Source organism: Liolophura sinensis, chromosome 8 (genome assembly GCF_032854445.1).
Source record: "Liolophura sinensis isolate JHLJ2023 chromosome 8, CUHK_Ljap_v2, whole genome shotgun sequence".
Lineage (NCBI taxonomy): Eukaryota > Metazoa > Mollusca > Polyplacophora > Chitonida > Chitonidae > Liolophura > Liolophura sinensis.
In genome coordinates this window covers 35,826,459-35,843,435 of record NC_088302.1, presented here as the reverse complement: position 1 = coordinate 35,843,435, position 16,977 = coordinate 35,826,459, and the positions used below count along the sequence as shown (strand labels likewise).

General features: G+C 40.6%; 1 protein-coding gene across 1 annotated transcript; it reads right to left on the bottom strand.

Annotated features, from left to right (window-relative positions):
- Positions 1-234: 234 nt before the first annotated feature.
- On the bottom strand, positions 235-13,751 carry LOC135473468 (transmembrane protein 272-like). Its single transcript, XM_064753318.1, has 4 exons — positions 13,551-13,751; positions 2,747-2,900; positions 1,814-1,873; positions 235-698 (listed from the first exon to the last, which is right to left on the bottom strand). The coding sequence occupies exons 1-4, from the start codon at positions 13,749-13,751 to the stop codon at positions 235-237; spliced, it is 879 nt and encodes a 292-aa protein (XP_064609388.1).
- Between the last annotated feature and the right edge of the window lie 3,226 nt (positions 13,752-16,977).

Here is a 16,977-nt window from a genome sequence, read left to right as displayed (position 1 = left end):
ACTCTGTTCCACCATCGTTAGTTTCACATGCTTCGCATAGGAGCATTGTCATGTTCTCACCTTCGTTGACCTGGAGAAGTTCTAAGAGGCCTTACATCTGATCACTGTTACGCGGAGTCCACATATTATTTTGTTCCCTCACTACTTTCTACGTCACATCTAATCAGTGTCACCCCAAGCTCTCACATCTTTCGGTCACAGGGAACTTCTAACACGTCTCACATCTGACCATGGTCACGCCAGATCCGCGGCTCTGTCTCCCCGGCAGGAGTTTTTGCAGGCGTTACAAGTAATGAAGCATATGGTTACAATGAGTATGAAGGCAACGACGCCGTGTAGCGTCAGGATTTTGTAAAAGGTGAAGAGGTAGACGAATCTGTCGCACCAGTTGTTAGGGCTGTACAAAGGCTGCTGGTAGTTTGGTTGCCAGATGGAAAACACCCAGTAGTTTCCCAGAATGAACCAGACGAAAAGAAAGACACTGAGCCCTTGGTTTGTGAAGCGGGCTGACCTTGACATGACCTCGTCCGTGTTCTCTTCGTCCTCGCTCTCCTCAGTATCTCCCAACTTCTCGTAACGACGAACCTTCTGCTGATACCACAACAACAACAACACCTTGATGAAGCCAAGACAGCCACCTATGAGAAGATAGAGGGGTATGTTAGGTTCCTCTGGGCAGTCTCCCATATAGCTAGCACCTGTACAAGAAAGAAAAGAAGGAAAGGCAATTAACACCATAAGACACAAGGGTAAAGCACACAATTTTCTGACTGGTCAAAAACAATAAGAAAACAAGATATACTTTTTTTTCCTTAGCTTTGATTTAGCTTTTATGTCACCTTATGATCTTATGCTGATAGTCCTTCATCATATCAGCTTTAAAATTAGTGGCTGGAGTCCCTATGCAAGTTTTCCCGCGAACTCTCAACTCGAATCAAGCTGAACTGAACATTATTCTCTTGCAGTGAATGAACAATGTGCTATCAGTTCCCTCACAAAATATCAACGCAAAAATAGAAATGAGCAAATGCAGGAATAGACTTCACCGTGTAAAGAGTTCCAATCCAGATGATAGACATTAGTGATATACACCTGTTTTTATTTATTTATTTATTTGATTGGTGCTTTAGGCTGTACTCAAGAATATTTCACTTATACAACGACGGCCAGCATCATGGTGGGAGGAAACCGGGCAGAGCCCGGTGGAAACTTACGACCGTCCACAGACCCGCCTGTCTTTAACCCAAAGGTCACCACGGATACGAGTGTACGTGACACTCATATACACGTGGTTAAGGACAACCTAAACATGATGCTGCACGTATATAGTGTGTGGGACATGTTTTAACACATAACCATTCTACATTTGGGTGTAGAACTTGTTTCGTTTTACAATTATTATGGGGCGCATTTTCAGGGTCTTGCACAAATTCTGGTGACAAAAAAGAGACGAGACGGCATCGAGTTTCGAACCAACAAGATGCCTTCATCTAACCTCGACTTCCACCGTTGATATGTAATTCTTACGATTATAGGTGTCTGACTATCAGGTCGCTGACTTGAAACCCAGAGTGGTCTTGCCATTTTCACAAGTGGGTGCTGTCTTACGATAAGGATTGGCATCCCCAAAATTATAACGGCATTATTATTACTGTAAGAAAACATTTTAAAAGACATTTTTCACGAAAAAATGTTTTACTAATGAAAGTGTTTTATTACAGATATCCTATCTCTCATACTTTAATATAAAGAATTAAGGACGCACCTTTTTCATACAGGTTATGTATCAATTTTGCACACACTTATTACTCACCGACTGAAATCATGGAGATTGGTAATATAAGTAGCAGTACAAGAAGCATAGTCATCAACACTGTAAGGAAAACATTTGAGCATGTATAAATAGTAGTTCTGACATTTTCAGACCAGCGACGTCTAATAACTAAAATTAGAGCCAATGCATGTTTATTTACCTACTTCTACTTAAGCCATGTTGCTACTTTTTTAGTATTAACATGAACAGTGTAAACTTAACGTTTACATGAGAGAGTAAAATCCTAACTGTTGTAAGTTGGAAAGAGACCGTATTTCACGGGTTACATGAAACCATTTGCCAAGGATCACAGCTTCGTCGCTTCTCTGGTTTTACTCCCCATGCTGTTGGGGTTTTTATTATACTTGGAAGTAATTAAAAATCTGTTCCCTTTCTAACACCATAAAAACCTATCTTCTCTCGTAAAGGTGATATATTCCTGACAATACCACCCCATCTACAATCATATAAATGTGTATAGCTGAAATACTGGCATTTTCTTGGTACTGCTAAATAAAGTTTCTCTAATTCTTCATCGGCACAAAAGACTAGTTCATTACACGCAAGATATTACAAGATGACCGATAGTGGAACTGTTTAAACGTTTAAGGGACGTAGAATCGTCACTGACTGGCTGTTGTGAGAGATGGGCTAGTCCCAGCCAAGGCTTGGGCTAAACAGAATTTGGGTATATCACTTTTTATTCAACCTTGACTATAGCTGTATGTTTTAAATCAGGATAGTCAGCAAATCAGTGTCGATTCTATATGCATTTAAAGTACAACAACAACAAGACGCAAATTCTGATCGACTTTCAATGTCTCGACGTAACTGTTCAAGAAAGCACTGTACGCTGATGCTTTGACTTTCATGGGGTACAGTAATACGGTGACATTCTCACGTTGTGATATGGTTTCTGGGACGTGAACTTACGCGAAGAGCAGAAAATGTAATATATTCTCTGGAGGAAGTCACACGTGCCGGGGCTATCATCGTTCGCTTCCTGAAGCTGGCGGAAGATGGTGCCGTAAGAGATAGGCTCGAAATCTTCATCAAGCGTGTGGGTGCCATCAAACGTGTCAGAGGACTGTGGGTATAAAAAATACGTCTTCATTAGGTACGTCGCTGTGCAGCAAACATTTGTCGTTATAAAAGCAAAGCACAATATCCTGGCTATCAGACACGCCACTGAAAACTCTCTTTGATTTTAAGGTGGCTTATGCATTTTATTAAATATATCAAGAATTGTCAATAGCCAAACGAATAGATGTGTAAAGCGGCACCCAACAAAATAAATATGTTCCGTGACAGCAATCTCTTAGAATTTAAATATACATCCCTATTTTGCTCCAGGAGGTTCACTAGTACGTGAAAGTATTATTTCGTGAAGGTGAATCTTTCGATTGTCCACTTGGATCGACCTTTCATGGTTTATGAGTGGTATTCGAATGTCGGATTTGATGCTTACATTATAGATGTAGTTTTGAGTTATCTCAAACAATGGTAACATTTTCTTTTTGCTCTGTTTTCCATTAATGAATTTGTTGAAAATGTACATTAACTCCAATAAAAACCTTTAACATTATCAGCGGTAATTTGTTACGTTTACTGCCCTGTTAAGTCAGAAAATTATTAAAGGTCACAAATAGATTACTACCTGAGTCCGATCATCAAAGATTTAGCAGATTGATTTTTAACAATGGGTTGTATGAGCAAACAGTAGTAATGTTGTGAGGACATTAATTTCATACTCAGAACAAAACTTCTTTGACATCGTTACTCAGTAATAACAATGAATAGCCCATTCTCTAGTATGGCTGGCGGGGCCCGAAAATGCTGTATCATTTTCACGGAAAAGGCAACAACTTTTACAGATTTCAGTTAGTCCTATTTCATTATTGAGCTCATTTAAAGCAATATTGAAGTAGGATCAGATAACAAAAACAGTGTCTTCCTTTCCGGGCGTACGTGGGAAGGCCCTTCAGCAGCCTGCGGATGGCCGTGAGTTTCCCCCGGGCTCTGCCCGGTTTCCTCCCACTATAATGATGGCCGCCGTCCCATAAGTGAAATATTCTTGATTGCCGCGTAAAACACCAATCAAATAAATAAAATAAATAAATAAAAAAACAGTGTCAACTTCATCTCGGCAAATTATAATGTGCGACTGGAATAACAACAAGTGAACATGATCAAAAACATGTTATATCAACAGCATTTGACTGATTATCATATTTTATCTGATTCTTTTTCTGGACCTCTTAATTACACCCCCTTGCTACATGCATATTTACAGAAAAATGTAAGAATGTTGTTTGTAAATGACCGTTATAACCATAATAGATACACCGATAACAAACAAGTGCATTTCTTACCGACAACAAGTATTTCCTCTTGGAATTAACGTTAGGTGCTGATGCCTCAATCAAATTGGGCGACGTGCCCGTGAGGTACGCTACACCCCAGCCCTTGAGATTGCCCTTTTGGAACCCGGGCTGGGTAGCAGTCTTAGAGGCCTTAGCTGGCATGATCAACTGTGCATGTCCAACTTTTGCTCTGCTTGGGGGAGCCGAAAATGGCACTTTAGGGGTCCTGTGTTATTTTATAACCGTATGTCAGAAGGTCTGGATAGTTTACACCTTTGTACCGTTACCAGTGTATTTTAGAACCTCACCGTATGGTATAAATCCATCTTAATTAGGGTATTATATAAACTCCCTAATCCTGTTATAGCTGTAGGTGCTTATTACATTAGTGAAACTTCACCCAAGTGACTACTGGTACAAATCGGATCCGATTCGGCGCTTAAGGGATTGGTCGAGAGTTAAACTGTTCACAAAGACTTCAAGAAATCGTGCTCGTCTTGTCGGCATAAACTGTACGCAAATTAAAGGAGTTGTTAACAGAAGCAAAGTAATACAAAGATGTGCTTTGTAAGTGATATAACTGATTCTGTTATAGCTGGTTTTAACGAACGTGTGGACTTCACTCTTATTTTTGCCATTGGCGTTTTTACACTCACCCCCTTTTTTATGGGTTGTGTAAACTGGTCCCCTGTCCCCTGGTGTTTTTACTTCATACTGACAATCATTTCACTTTGCAACGTCGGTCAGGCATGGATTGGTGTCGGAAGTCGGTCAGATTTCTCAAGAAAACGCTCGTCACAAAACACCTGACGAACCTCCTGACGTCATGAGCCAAACCAGCTGTAAACGAATTTCCCCACGTCATCAGCCCAGCTAGCAAGAGACCAATTCGAATCTGCCATCTCATCGGTCATGGGATGGTGAACATCCAGGAGGCTTCATCATTCTCTTGGTCAAAAAGCCTCCTTACTCTGGTTTGATTTAATGCAAGACAGCCTATATCTTTACTCAAACAATGATTCAACCCATCCTCGAGGTACATGTTCTGCATTAGTGACATTGTTAGATAAAGGATGCCTGACAGAGTATGGCAGAAATACCGGTTTTAAACTTGCAAATATATGACAAAACTGATCACATTGTAAAGTTTATTTTTTACATATGAAGACAAACGTTAACCAAAACGAGCACGTAGGAAGTTTCACTTTTGGATTGTCTCCATTTTTATCACATATCACTCCACTGTTTTTAACACATACAGGTATGACACTGGGTTTCTCTCTATAATGGAGTAAAATGATTAGAACCCAAAGGAATATACACATACACCATTCAAGACAGATTTTTTGCTACTACGAATTATTTCTGGCTGTAATAATAACCTGTTAAATGACATTTAATTTTTCTGAAAACACTGTCCGTAAAACCGATAGCATATTCGCGTAGAAATAGATCCTCCACTTGAGTGGAAACACCTTCATCTATCAGACTGAATGCCGCCATTAAAGTGAAATTATTTACGCAACAAAAATAGGTAAAAATGTACGCTAACAATAGTTTAGATATGTTTACACAATAAATGGAGTAACTTTTAGTTCATGAGATATGGTCACAGAGATTTCGGTAAAGATAACGGTACCAGTGTCTAAATCTAGCATATAAAGGTTGGCGTATTACGCTTTTGTTGTTGGGCATCGATCACGTGATTGCATAATAAACATGAAACTACAAACTGGCTGCAAACTGATACTCCTCACACCTGGCGCATCTTTCAGTCTTATGAAAACAAGTACATTTATGACATCATTGTTTTTCTGTTTGTTTAGCTAGTGTGTGATCATTTTATTATACACTTGTGCTGGAGCTCCACAAGATACAAGTATGATAATTGGGCGTATGTTTTGGCTGTGATTGGGTATATGTTATTACTAGGCACCACAGATACGTTCACCGAGTTTGTTCTGCTAGATGATGGTGTCGTATGAACGGGCTCATTAAAGCACGCAATGGTCAATCTACGCGATCTCCATTATGAAAATGAATGACCTCTGGCTGACCTTGTTGATTTTTACACCTGTGATTATATAACAGAAAACAATTGCCACAGCTGTCATTTCCTGCTATGCGTGAAATGATGATTGCCGAATAGCGATTTACGCGGTGCGATAGACAATATCCCATTCTCCCAGAGGGATACGTTAAGCATACCAGACATTGTATCTCTAATACGAAAGGGACAAGTCATGACCAGAGAGTTAAGGTGTTTTTTTTGTCAGTTGCATAGACAAACGAGGTGTTCGCTCAGCCCCTGAGTCGACTGCTTCCTCATTGCATCAGTCCGTCCTAATTTGTCGCTGGTTTGACTCTCAATACTGTAAGTCTTATATAAAGAGATTATTCACCCGGATCCGTTTAGTTAGTAAACACATGTCTGTTTCGAAGGTTAGTCTGGTTACACCTGACCATTTGCCAAAAGTCACGCCCTCGTTCTTTCTTTCAGAAACATCCTGAGTTCACAAACGTTCAGCTCCTCAATTTTCGCCATCGACGTCTAGTTTAAATAACTTTTTTACGAAACCCTTTTCAGACACTAATTTTATAATAAATAGGATCAAAAATAGTTGTCTAACATTTTTGACAGGTCCTGTTTTTTTAATTACCTTTTTTAATGAGATTCTCTTATCTGCACTTTTGGAGGCAATAAGCAGTGGTTAGCTCTCATGTCTTGGGATAGTTTGGATGGTATTGCATGAAAACCGTTGAAGATCTCCTCTACCATTCTGACATACATACACACTGAGCTCGCTCTGCGGTCGAAATTAGTAGAGAGCGGGTGGTGGTGGCGTCGTCAGTGCTGGCTTGCTTATTTATAGCTCATACGACACGTGAGTTCGGTTCTATTCTCGAATAGGGAATTCCCTTGCTTCTCTAGTTTTCGGGACTTGGTGGAAGTCAGTTCTGTCTTGTTTAGAATTACATAAAGTTTACTTGCATCCCGCCAATATGATACAAAAGACATCAGCGTGCAGAGTAAAACTATAGCACAGATGACAGTGAGATATAGGAGTTGTAAAATGATCACAAGTAATCAGTGAAATCCGGTATCTTGTCAATTTACCTCAGTTACGGTTTTTTTTCCCAGTTCATGTAATTGCTTATAAATAGCAGCTTATGAAACCCCTAGCACCAAAGCTTAAGCAGAACTGCTCTTTCGTCATCATATTATATGTTACTTGTGGGGAAGCTCGCCATTACAATGGGAAATGCCTTTGCTGTTCTCAGCGGTAACTTGATTCACTTCGGTGTCATTGTAACTGTCGCTCGATCATGTTTGTCTTGTTCTTCTCATTTGTTCCCTGGGTTCTTCCCATGCTTGGGAGTCCAAACAAATCACGCAGCTCATTCAGTCACTAAAATTGTGCCGACTGTCACTAGATCTATTCTCAGTATGATGATTGCCAAGCAAGGAAGTACTAGATTGACAATTTACCAAAAGGCTAGCTATGATCCTTGAATTGAAGCCTGGTTAACCCGGGGTGAGGGTCTGTATATTCATCTTGTATATTCATGCTGTATATTCATCTTGTATATTCATCTCGTATATTCATGCCGAATTAGATCGCCACGTTGGATATATGAGCTGTTGCAGTCAAAGCAACGGAGAGATATATTTTGTTATCGACACCTTATATTCTAGCATGATGCACGATTTGAATACTGATTTCACTCAGTCCCCTAGAACATATCTTGCGTCTTTCCAACATCACTGAATACTGTTGACTGCTTCTCTTTGCATGGATATATGAACTGCTGCCATTCAAGTGCAACTGAGATACATAATTTGTTATCGACACCTTATATTCTAGCACCGCGCACCTTTTGAATACTGATTTCACTCAGTCCCCTAGAACATATCTTGCGTCTTTCCAACATCATTGAATACTGTTGACTGCTTCTTTTTGCATGGATATATGAACTGCTGCCATTCAAGTGCAACTGAGATACATATTTTGTTATCGACACCTTATATTCTAGCACCGCGCACCTTTTGAATACTGATTTCACTCAGTCGCCTAGAACATATCTTGCGTCTTTTGCAGACCTATACCCGTTTTCATGTGAATACGACTATATGCAGAAATTACTTAAGAGTAATATCTTTAAAGCTCGATCCTTTTCATTTACCAAGCGGTATATTGTTGATCTACTGGCGTTAAATAACCCCCATATTGCTGAAGCGGTGAAGGAAATCTATCCGCCTTCATTGGATTTAAAGGAGACAACAGATAGTCCTGATGGTAGATCTAATTTGGATCTATATCTGTACAAAGACGAACAAGATCTCCTTTCACGCCGCATTTACGACAAAAGAGATAATTTCAATTTTGAAATTGTAAATTATCCTTATTTGGATAGCAATATACTAAAGGGTCCTGCATATGGCGTATACATATCTCGACTTGTAGCATTTATCAGATCTTGCGTTAATTGTGATGACTTTAATCTGCTTCACAAGTTGTTAGTTCAAAAACTATTTTGTCAAGGATACTCCATCAAACGCTTTAATTCTAAGTTTCTCAAATGTTATAATGAGTATAACACTCTCGTTGGCAGGTATGGACTGAACGTTCAGAATCTCTGGCCATCTGCATTGCAATCAACCGCGTAGACGGCGCTGTTATCCTTATGTACATATCTATCGCGTAAATGGTATTTAACAACACAGATGGCGCTGGTTGCCGAGTATAAGCGTCTATCTTGTAGACAGCTTTCATACAGACCAGCATGTCATGTGTAACATCATAGATGGCGCTTCTTGTAGTATGAGATCCTTACATATTAACGGGAAAGACGTAATCGTCCGTTATTTTTGCATCACAATCCGTTCGGTTAAGGTCTGTAACGCTCGTCATTTTCTAACTGTATCTAATATCGCTTAACCTGGGGCTAGGGGCCGTAAAGGCAGCCATTCTCATTACATCTGCATGATGCCTTTGTGAACAGTTGCACTCAAAGAGCGACTGCGATACCTTGTTTAATTGTTATTTGACCTGGAACTCATTCATGGACTACGAATTTGAACTTTGATATGAAATTCATGCCTGGAAAATCAACTGTCTGCATGACATCATTGAAAACTGATGACCGCTTCTCTCTTGTGTGTTACCGGCTTTATTTCCTATTCGTATAATTTCTTACATACCTTTGTCTTTGGGAGCGTTGTTTTGGAAGCGTTGTTTTGGAAATGGATAATCGGCTTGGAACGCCTTTTACGGACTACGAATGGTATACGAATGTCGGACATGACGCTTATATTTCAAACATTACTGAAAACTGTTGACCGCTACTCTTTCCATGATTCCGTCCAATTTTCTCGCTGTATATACTTTTTTTTAGTTCTTTGGTGGTTTGTGTTATACGTCGTTTTGGGAATTGGCCTTGCGGTTATTGAAATGGAACGTCCTTATACGTTGACGTTCCAGTTTCGACACAATGTCTGTTTCGACGCATAGATTTGATGGAATAACCACACCTAGTCACGTTATACTGACATGGTTGTAATCAGTCCTGTTTCTTTGCTGTAACCGCTCAGTGCTGAGCGCTAGTCGAAGAATAAGTACCATTTTTCTTTGTCCTTGGTGTGCCTTCGAGGCGGACACTCTAACTATTAAGCCACTCAAGCAGCCACACTGGTAACGTAATACTCATTCATTTCAAGAGAGCAATGGTCGGCTTGGACTATGGCAGCGCTATGTTAGTGAATGTTCCAGTCAGTCAGTCAGTCAGCAAAAAAGTTGATATTTAATATGAAATACCCTTTGACATCAGATTACCACTGTTTTATGTGTGCTAAATAAATCACACATGGACAAGCTTGTGCAGAGTAACCTGTTGCCCATAACTGACAGAAAATCTATATGTGATAATAAGGCGTATTTAATGATTCAGGAAGACTTCGTGTCAGAGATGAGGCCCTCCTCTCACTCCGGTATAGGCCGATAATAGATAACGTCATGCACACACCATATGGTGTCTTCAGCCGCCGGTGCCCCTTGTATATTTCACTCTTTTGCCAATAAAGCCCTAAAAGCACCCTTCTTCTGGACAAGGCACAGCCCGACACACAAAGGCCAAGCCTCTCGGGACAAACCATCAATCATCGGTAACAGGATAAAATTTCCGCAACACGATTCTCGGCTTTCAGAGTTATAGATTGTCCGTCAATGCTCAGACAATGAATTTCAGGACGCTATAACGTTGGAAAAGTGAGTTGTTCACACTATACCATTTCTGTAAAGTCAAGGACTCAAACTACAACGTTGTAACAGTTTTTGAAGAAAATCTTTTCAAGGCCTTCACTGGGTTGTTCTTCTGACGTGTGAATGTGTCGACTCGGGATTGTCCTTTGACCAATCGGGAGAGATGTTCGAATCCAGCATGTTCAGCTGGGGCGTTAAGTCACGATTGTCACGTTAATGTACTTGGGGAAGAGCGGTGATATTCATCACCCATTAATGAACTGACCGCCATTTGTGAAATAGCGGAATACTGTTAAGGATGGCTTCAAGCCGTGTTAAATAAATAGACAATTTTCTCTATATCGGTGGTCAAGAGTAGATTAAAAGCTTAGTATATAATTTGATGGTTTTTGTACAGGTACCCACACGCACCCCTAAACCCCACGCCACCACATCCTCCTGTTATGGTAAAGCAGCATCCACCTGTTGTGAAACATTTTCATGAATGATAAGAAAGAAACCTTAAATGAAGTAAACAAGGCCATTTGGCCCTACCCATTATCACAGGTTTGTCGTTCATTCGCTTTAACTGACGTCATTCGTTATTTTTCCTCCTCGGTATAATAAACAGTAGACAGCCCGACCCGTTGATGAACATCGAAGATGACACCAGCGTGACGGTAGTTCTAATCATCGTCAAGGAAGTGAGGCACGATTTACCACTCCTTATTAACGGGTGCTGCACCATCACTAACACAGCATTTCTTTATTCCTCCAAACAGCTAAAACTTTTCTTGTTTTATTGTGAATTATGAGAATAACTGGCAACATTAATAATGCCCAATAATTACCGCCGGGAAGTGTATCTGGCTTTTGTTAGGCCCATAAAATGAAATATTGCCTCTGTTAGACAATTTATAACCCACTTTTCGTCTCCGTGTTTGGAAAAAGGCCGAGAGCTATGGGATTCCGTCCACGTCCGAGCCCTCTGCACGCTGAATCATTAATGACTGACTTCAGACGACTTTTAGTAACATGGAAAAGGATGTAAATTATAGAACATATGTCAGGCGAAAAAGCTAGGTCAAAAAGTTAAGAACAACTCACAAAAGGTCTGTATTACAAAAGTTCAATACAAAAAAAATCCAAAAAAAAAAATTGGCGTATGAAATGTGGCTATTTCTTAGAGCCAGGCAATCATAGATACCTTCTAATAGGCGGTGTAGGGATGAGCAGATAAGTAGGTGAAGATGACAGCAACGATAAATTTCCGGTTTGCTACTTTAACATTTGGCTCCACGATGAACTGGTTAAAAGGTCTTGCTTGGAGTTTGGGACAGTAACATTGTCCTTTGGCACGTGATTACCTCGGCGCGCGATTACCTCGGCGCGCCAGACAGAGGCTCTATGACTCTTATCCAGGAAAGAAGGAGACAAATGGCTTTCTAAAGGTTTGGTCTCTACTGAGCTGTGGCAATTCCAAAGTATCGGTAGACATACTGTCAAGGTCATTCAGACTGGATACCATCCTGTCATGGAAACCAGTGTGTGTGTGTCCACTCACCCCTCCTTTGTTGAATGTGGCAGGGTTTTACTCTGATAAGTATTGTTATTAGCACTAGGGGTTATTTTAAATGTCAATTAAATTTTCTTTAGTGGACGCATAAAGAGCACCGTGCATTCCGGTGAGGATGGGATTTAACGGCCTAACATATAAAGTGAGGAAATCCACCAACTGCTTTTGTCTCAACACAAGCTACAGGTGATTGATATTTATTGAATGCATTGCAAATGGCACCATGTGAATTTTCATGAAATATAGAGAAGCTGTAGAGAACAGGGAAGAAGACAAATTATTGTGGAAAACGCGAGCCAAATGTGAACGTTTACAAGACTCAGTACATTCTGTTAATAGTATTGCAATTTCTTTTGCAAATCGTCAAAACCTGTGATCTCTTTTGCATCATTTCTGGTATTTACAAGTGTGCCTTGTATAATTTGTATCCTGAATTTGGGTAGAAAAGGAATTACAACACGGCTCTGACCGAGATCTGCTCAAGGTTCGTGTCATACTGAATGCCAAGTATACGTAAACAATAGTTAGATGTTAATAATGCAACGAGAGACAACCGAAACCTGTTACAAATGAGCAAATGATACATTCAGACGACAGGTTTGCGCCACTCAGACACAGTAGATGTCGTTCCAGCTTGGTTTGGGCAGCCAATTGGCGCCAGAACAGTAGTTTGTACAATGCTATACACGAAACACGTCGCATTAGCTGAGAGCACGAGCTAGAGGCAAACTTCATTTCCTCTGAGAAAATTTAGGCGAAAACTGAACTGCAGTCAATGTATGTACTGTGTGGTTAGCCTTGTACACAATTCATAGTGGGCGTGCACTACCGAAGCGCACTGTCGAGATCGGATAAAACGTGAAAACGACCCGCTAAACAGGGCGTGAATTGGCTATAGATCGGCATAATGGGCCTTATATTACCAAGGGCCTTAAACAATTCCGAGTAGATGTACGCAAAGGGTTACTATGGACAACCGATATAAGACCAATTTCGCGAAAATTCGCAAAACTATTTTTTCTGCTGATGTTGTATATGCTTTGGGAGTGATACCATTTACGAAATATAAAGTGACCTCTAAAGCTGAATGTTATGGATCCATTGCGTCCTGCAGTTAACTGAAACTGATAATGTTTTGATCGTGTACATGTAAGATTGCTACTACTGAATACAAACTGGGATATTCAGTTATTTAAGTCATTTAACTGATTTTAGTGGACTGGAGGGAAATTAATGTTTCATTCTGGATATCAACCCCTTCGGCTTATACGGGTAGTCCTGAAAACGGTTTCAGTTTCGACAAGGAACATCAACATAAAGAAATGTATATGCCAATCGCAATAATAATTTATTAACATTTAATTTAACATTAATGATTTATTTGTGCATCACGAACATTGACAACAACAACACTTTTATCCAAAGCAGTTACAACACAGATTTCAAAGAGCTCCTTTATGAACTATAACACAGCGTACATCCAATACGAGTATAGGTGTAAAATTCTTGAGTATGGCGTCAAACAACTATCAAATAAATAAAGAAATAAATATACTCACCTGAATGAGATACTTGGATGATGAAGCTGACAATGCCGGAGATGTCTTCCCTGAGTGTCCTTCCTGAGGGTAGTTCCCGTGACGATCATCTGGGGTGAGGCCTGAGTTCACATACCCTCGGGTAGACTGGCCCGCGGGCTTTCTCGTGGACTGCCTTCGCTTTGATCGCACCATAGTGCCCTTCCGGACGAGGAGCGACATATTGACAGAGAAGTGGTGAACAGACTGATGAAGATCACGTAGTCAGGAGCGGAGTGCTCGAACGATGACGGATCAGAGCCAGGGACAGGAGTCACGGAGTCAGGAGCAAAGTACACGCGCGATGACAGTCATACAGTCAGGGACAGAAGTCAAGGGGTCCCGACCGAAGTGCTGAGATCACAGATCACAGAGTCAGGGACAGAAGTCATCACACGTTGACAGATCATAGAGTATTTACACATACGAAGATCGCCGATCACGGGATCACAGAGAAACCCATGAAAGATAATGAATGAAAGATCTAATCTACAGTATTTGGAGTGCAAAAGATCATTCCATCAGTGCATGGGCTTTCACAGGTGAATGTACTCCAGAGACAGGAGTTTGGGTGTTTTTCTCACGGTGTCTGAGTCGCATTTACCCGTAAACGGTCTAGACACCTGGTAAGGCGTCCCCACACAGTAACACAGTAATGGATCACGACGTCTTTATCCCTGAAATATCACGAAACCATATGGTATAGGTAATGATGGTAGAAACTCCACCAGGTAAGAGAATCTTTACCCTTCGAAATATCACGGAGTCAGTTCTTGAACTCCCCGAGGTGGAGAATACCTTGACGACTGAAGCTCCACAAGATGACCACAGAGTTTACACTGTGAAATATCACGGAATCAGTTCTTGAACTCCCCGAGGTGGAGAATACCTTGACGACTGAAGCTCCACAAGATGACCACGGAGTTTACTCTGTGAAATATCACGGAATCAGTTTTTAAGTCTCCCCGCGGTGTAAGGTATATATGTCGAGAAGACGTCGACGGCAGAAGCTCCTCATCTCATCAGGATAGCCACCGCTTCCCATCTACCTGAAACTCTCTTCACTTCGCCTCTTTAATCTGGCTGAGTGGGCTGATAGTAGTACTCCAGTTGGTCATAGTCATCTTTCACGTCCGTGCCCTCATCCCACCTCTTCACTGTCCACTCAGATAGACTGAGGAAAAAAACGACAACAACAGCTAAGGAAAAAAAGACAGCCAAGATGTGGACTGATTACAGAGATTATTTTGTCAGCTAATCCCAACTTTTGGGGGTCGGGTGGTAAGATTGAAACCCTAACCCCATTCCCTGGGCAGATGAGTCTAATTAGTTTTGAGGAGACTTTCCCAGGCTGATTCCACTTTGCCGCCAAGTACGGATGCGTAATGTTAATATTTCTCGAGAGGTCCCTCCTCTCTTTTCTGACTTCAACGCTAAATTGCCTGGGCAAGTTCGGCGAGTCTTTCGCATACATCGTCAGCTAGTCAGCATCAATAGGTGGAAAAGCAGACTCTTATTGGCAAGCAAAATTTATAGCGGAATCACAAATGATCACCATTCACTTAAAGCGGGTGTCAGTGTATCAGCCCATAGCGTTATAGCCCATTATCAAATGCTTCTGTCATTTTTAGCGTCGAGGTACTCTCACGCTGCTTTTCAATTGGATAAGCAAGTGAAGTCGCATTTGGATTTATCAGTTGTAGGCATCTATATTTCGGGTTATAAATTATATAAATTGATAAAACTCTCGTCTATGATTGTATAACTACATGTATACTGTATTTGTTGATTTCAATTGTCTACACTGTATAGATCGAGTGTAAATAAGGCCAAGTATTTAGGCGTTGATACAGACATTCGTTTACCAATAAAAAATCATAGTGACGGCTGGTATAGGCCTTATAACACAGGCCTTGCCTTGAGATCAACCTATCGTCAAGATGCGAAGACACTTGGTTTTATTCGTATTTCAGATGATACACTCTACAGTATCCCACTTGTTATAATCGTCAAGCGTGTGCCCATGTGTAATTATAAAATAAAAGCCTTTCATACATTTGGTGAATGAGTAAAATAAAGGAAATGCCTTCATTTGAGTGGTTAGAGAAGGCCGGAATATATCGACCTACATTGTACTACATCAAACATCTTCCGGCTGCTTGCAATTTAACAAATGACACCAATACATCAACATGTGTGTTTCTGTTATTTTAGGCCTCTGGTCATTTTTCTTAAGGGTTTTTTCTAACTGTTCATGTTTTTTTTCTTGTTCATGTAAATGCTTAAATAATATAGCAACTTGCACTACCCTACATTAATTAGGTAAATAGAGTATAATGAGGTTAACTGCAATGTATCTGACGTCAGGCGTCTTGAAACACTAAAAAATGCTGTGTTGTCATCATATTTAATCAAAATATCACACAGAAAATAATGTAAAGAGATCCAGATCATCTTTCCATTTATGAAGATCGGATAAGAACGCTATACGCTTTCTTCAGTGGTAGCGTTCTAGTGGGTTCTTTCCTTTGGTAGTATTTTAGTTTGCTTGTCTTTTGAGTCCGTGTATTTCGGTTATGGATACACTTGCCTTGTTTATTCAACTCACGACTGCAAGCTTCTTAATTTAGCCTTAGGGAAAGTACAGTTTAACCGTTTTTACGCCCCAAAGAAGAAAGCTAAGAGCTCTTTGGTACCTAAATATGCTAGGACACACCGTAAACTGCAAATTAAGAAATAAAAACCTGACGTTTCGTGTATCCTTTAAGCTATGTAGCCTGTTGATCATTTTTACCCTTGCGATGCTATCTTATGAGCAAACGTAGTACTATAAGTGTTGTATTGTTCTATATTGTATGATATACATTGTTAAAGAGATGAGAATGGTCACTTCCGCTTGGAGCCTAGTCGCCGATGCACGGGAAAAGGTAACTTATTGTAAACATCCTATTTCTGGTTCAAATAGTTCTTTGATACCTATGCTGCACACGGCTGGCCACTGCGTGTCAAAGGCACCCAAATGGATGCGTGGAAGATACCGGCCTAATTGCCACTGTTTGTCAAAGCCACCCGTTTGTTTGCGTGGAAAACACCTGCCCAATTGCCACTGCTTATCAAAGCCGCCCGGTTGGATGCGTGGAAGACGCCGGTCCAATTGCCACTGCTTGTCAAAGCCGCCCGGTTGGATGCGTGGAAGACGCCGGCCAAACGTACAGTTGTGTTTAGTTTATCACGCTGTTGTATGGAGTGTAAAAAAATCAACACATATTGTAGGTATACTTCACTTGCCGGCGTGCGAAAGTAGCTTGTCTTCTTTCATATGTCAATATAGCATATCAAATATAGGTCCTGTACATAATGACTACATGTACTCTACAAAATTACCCCCACTCTCACCCTTTGTTCACCC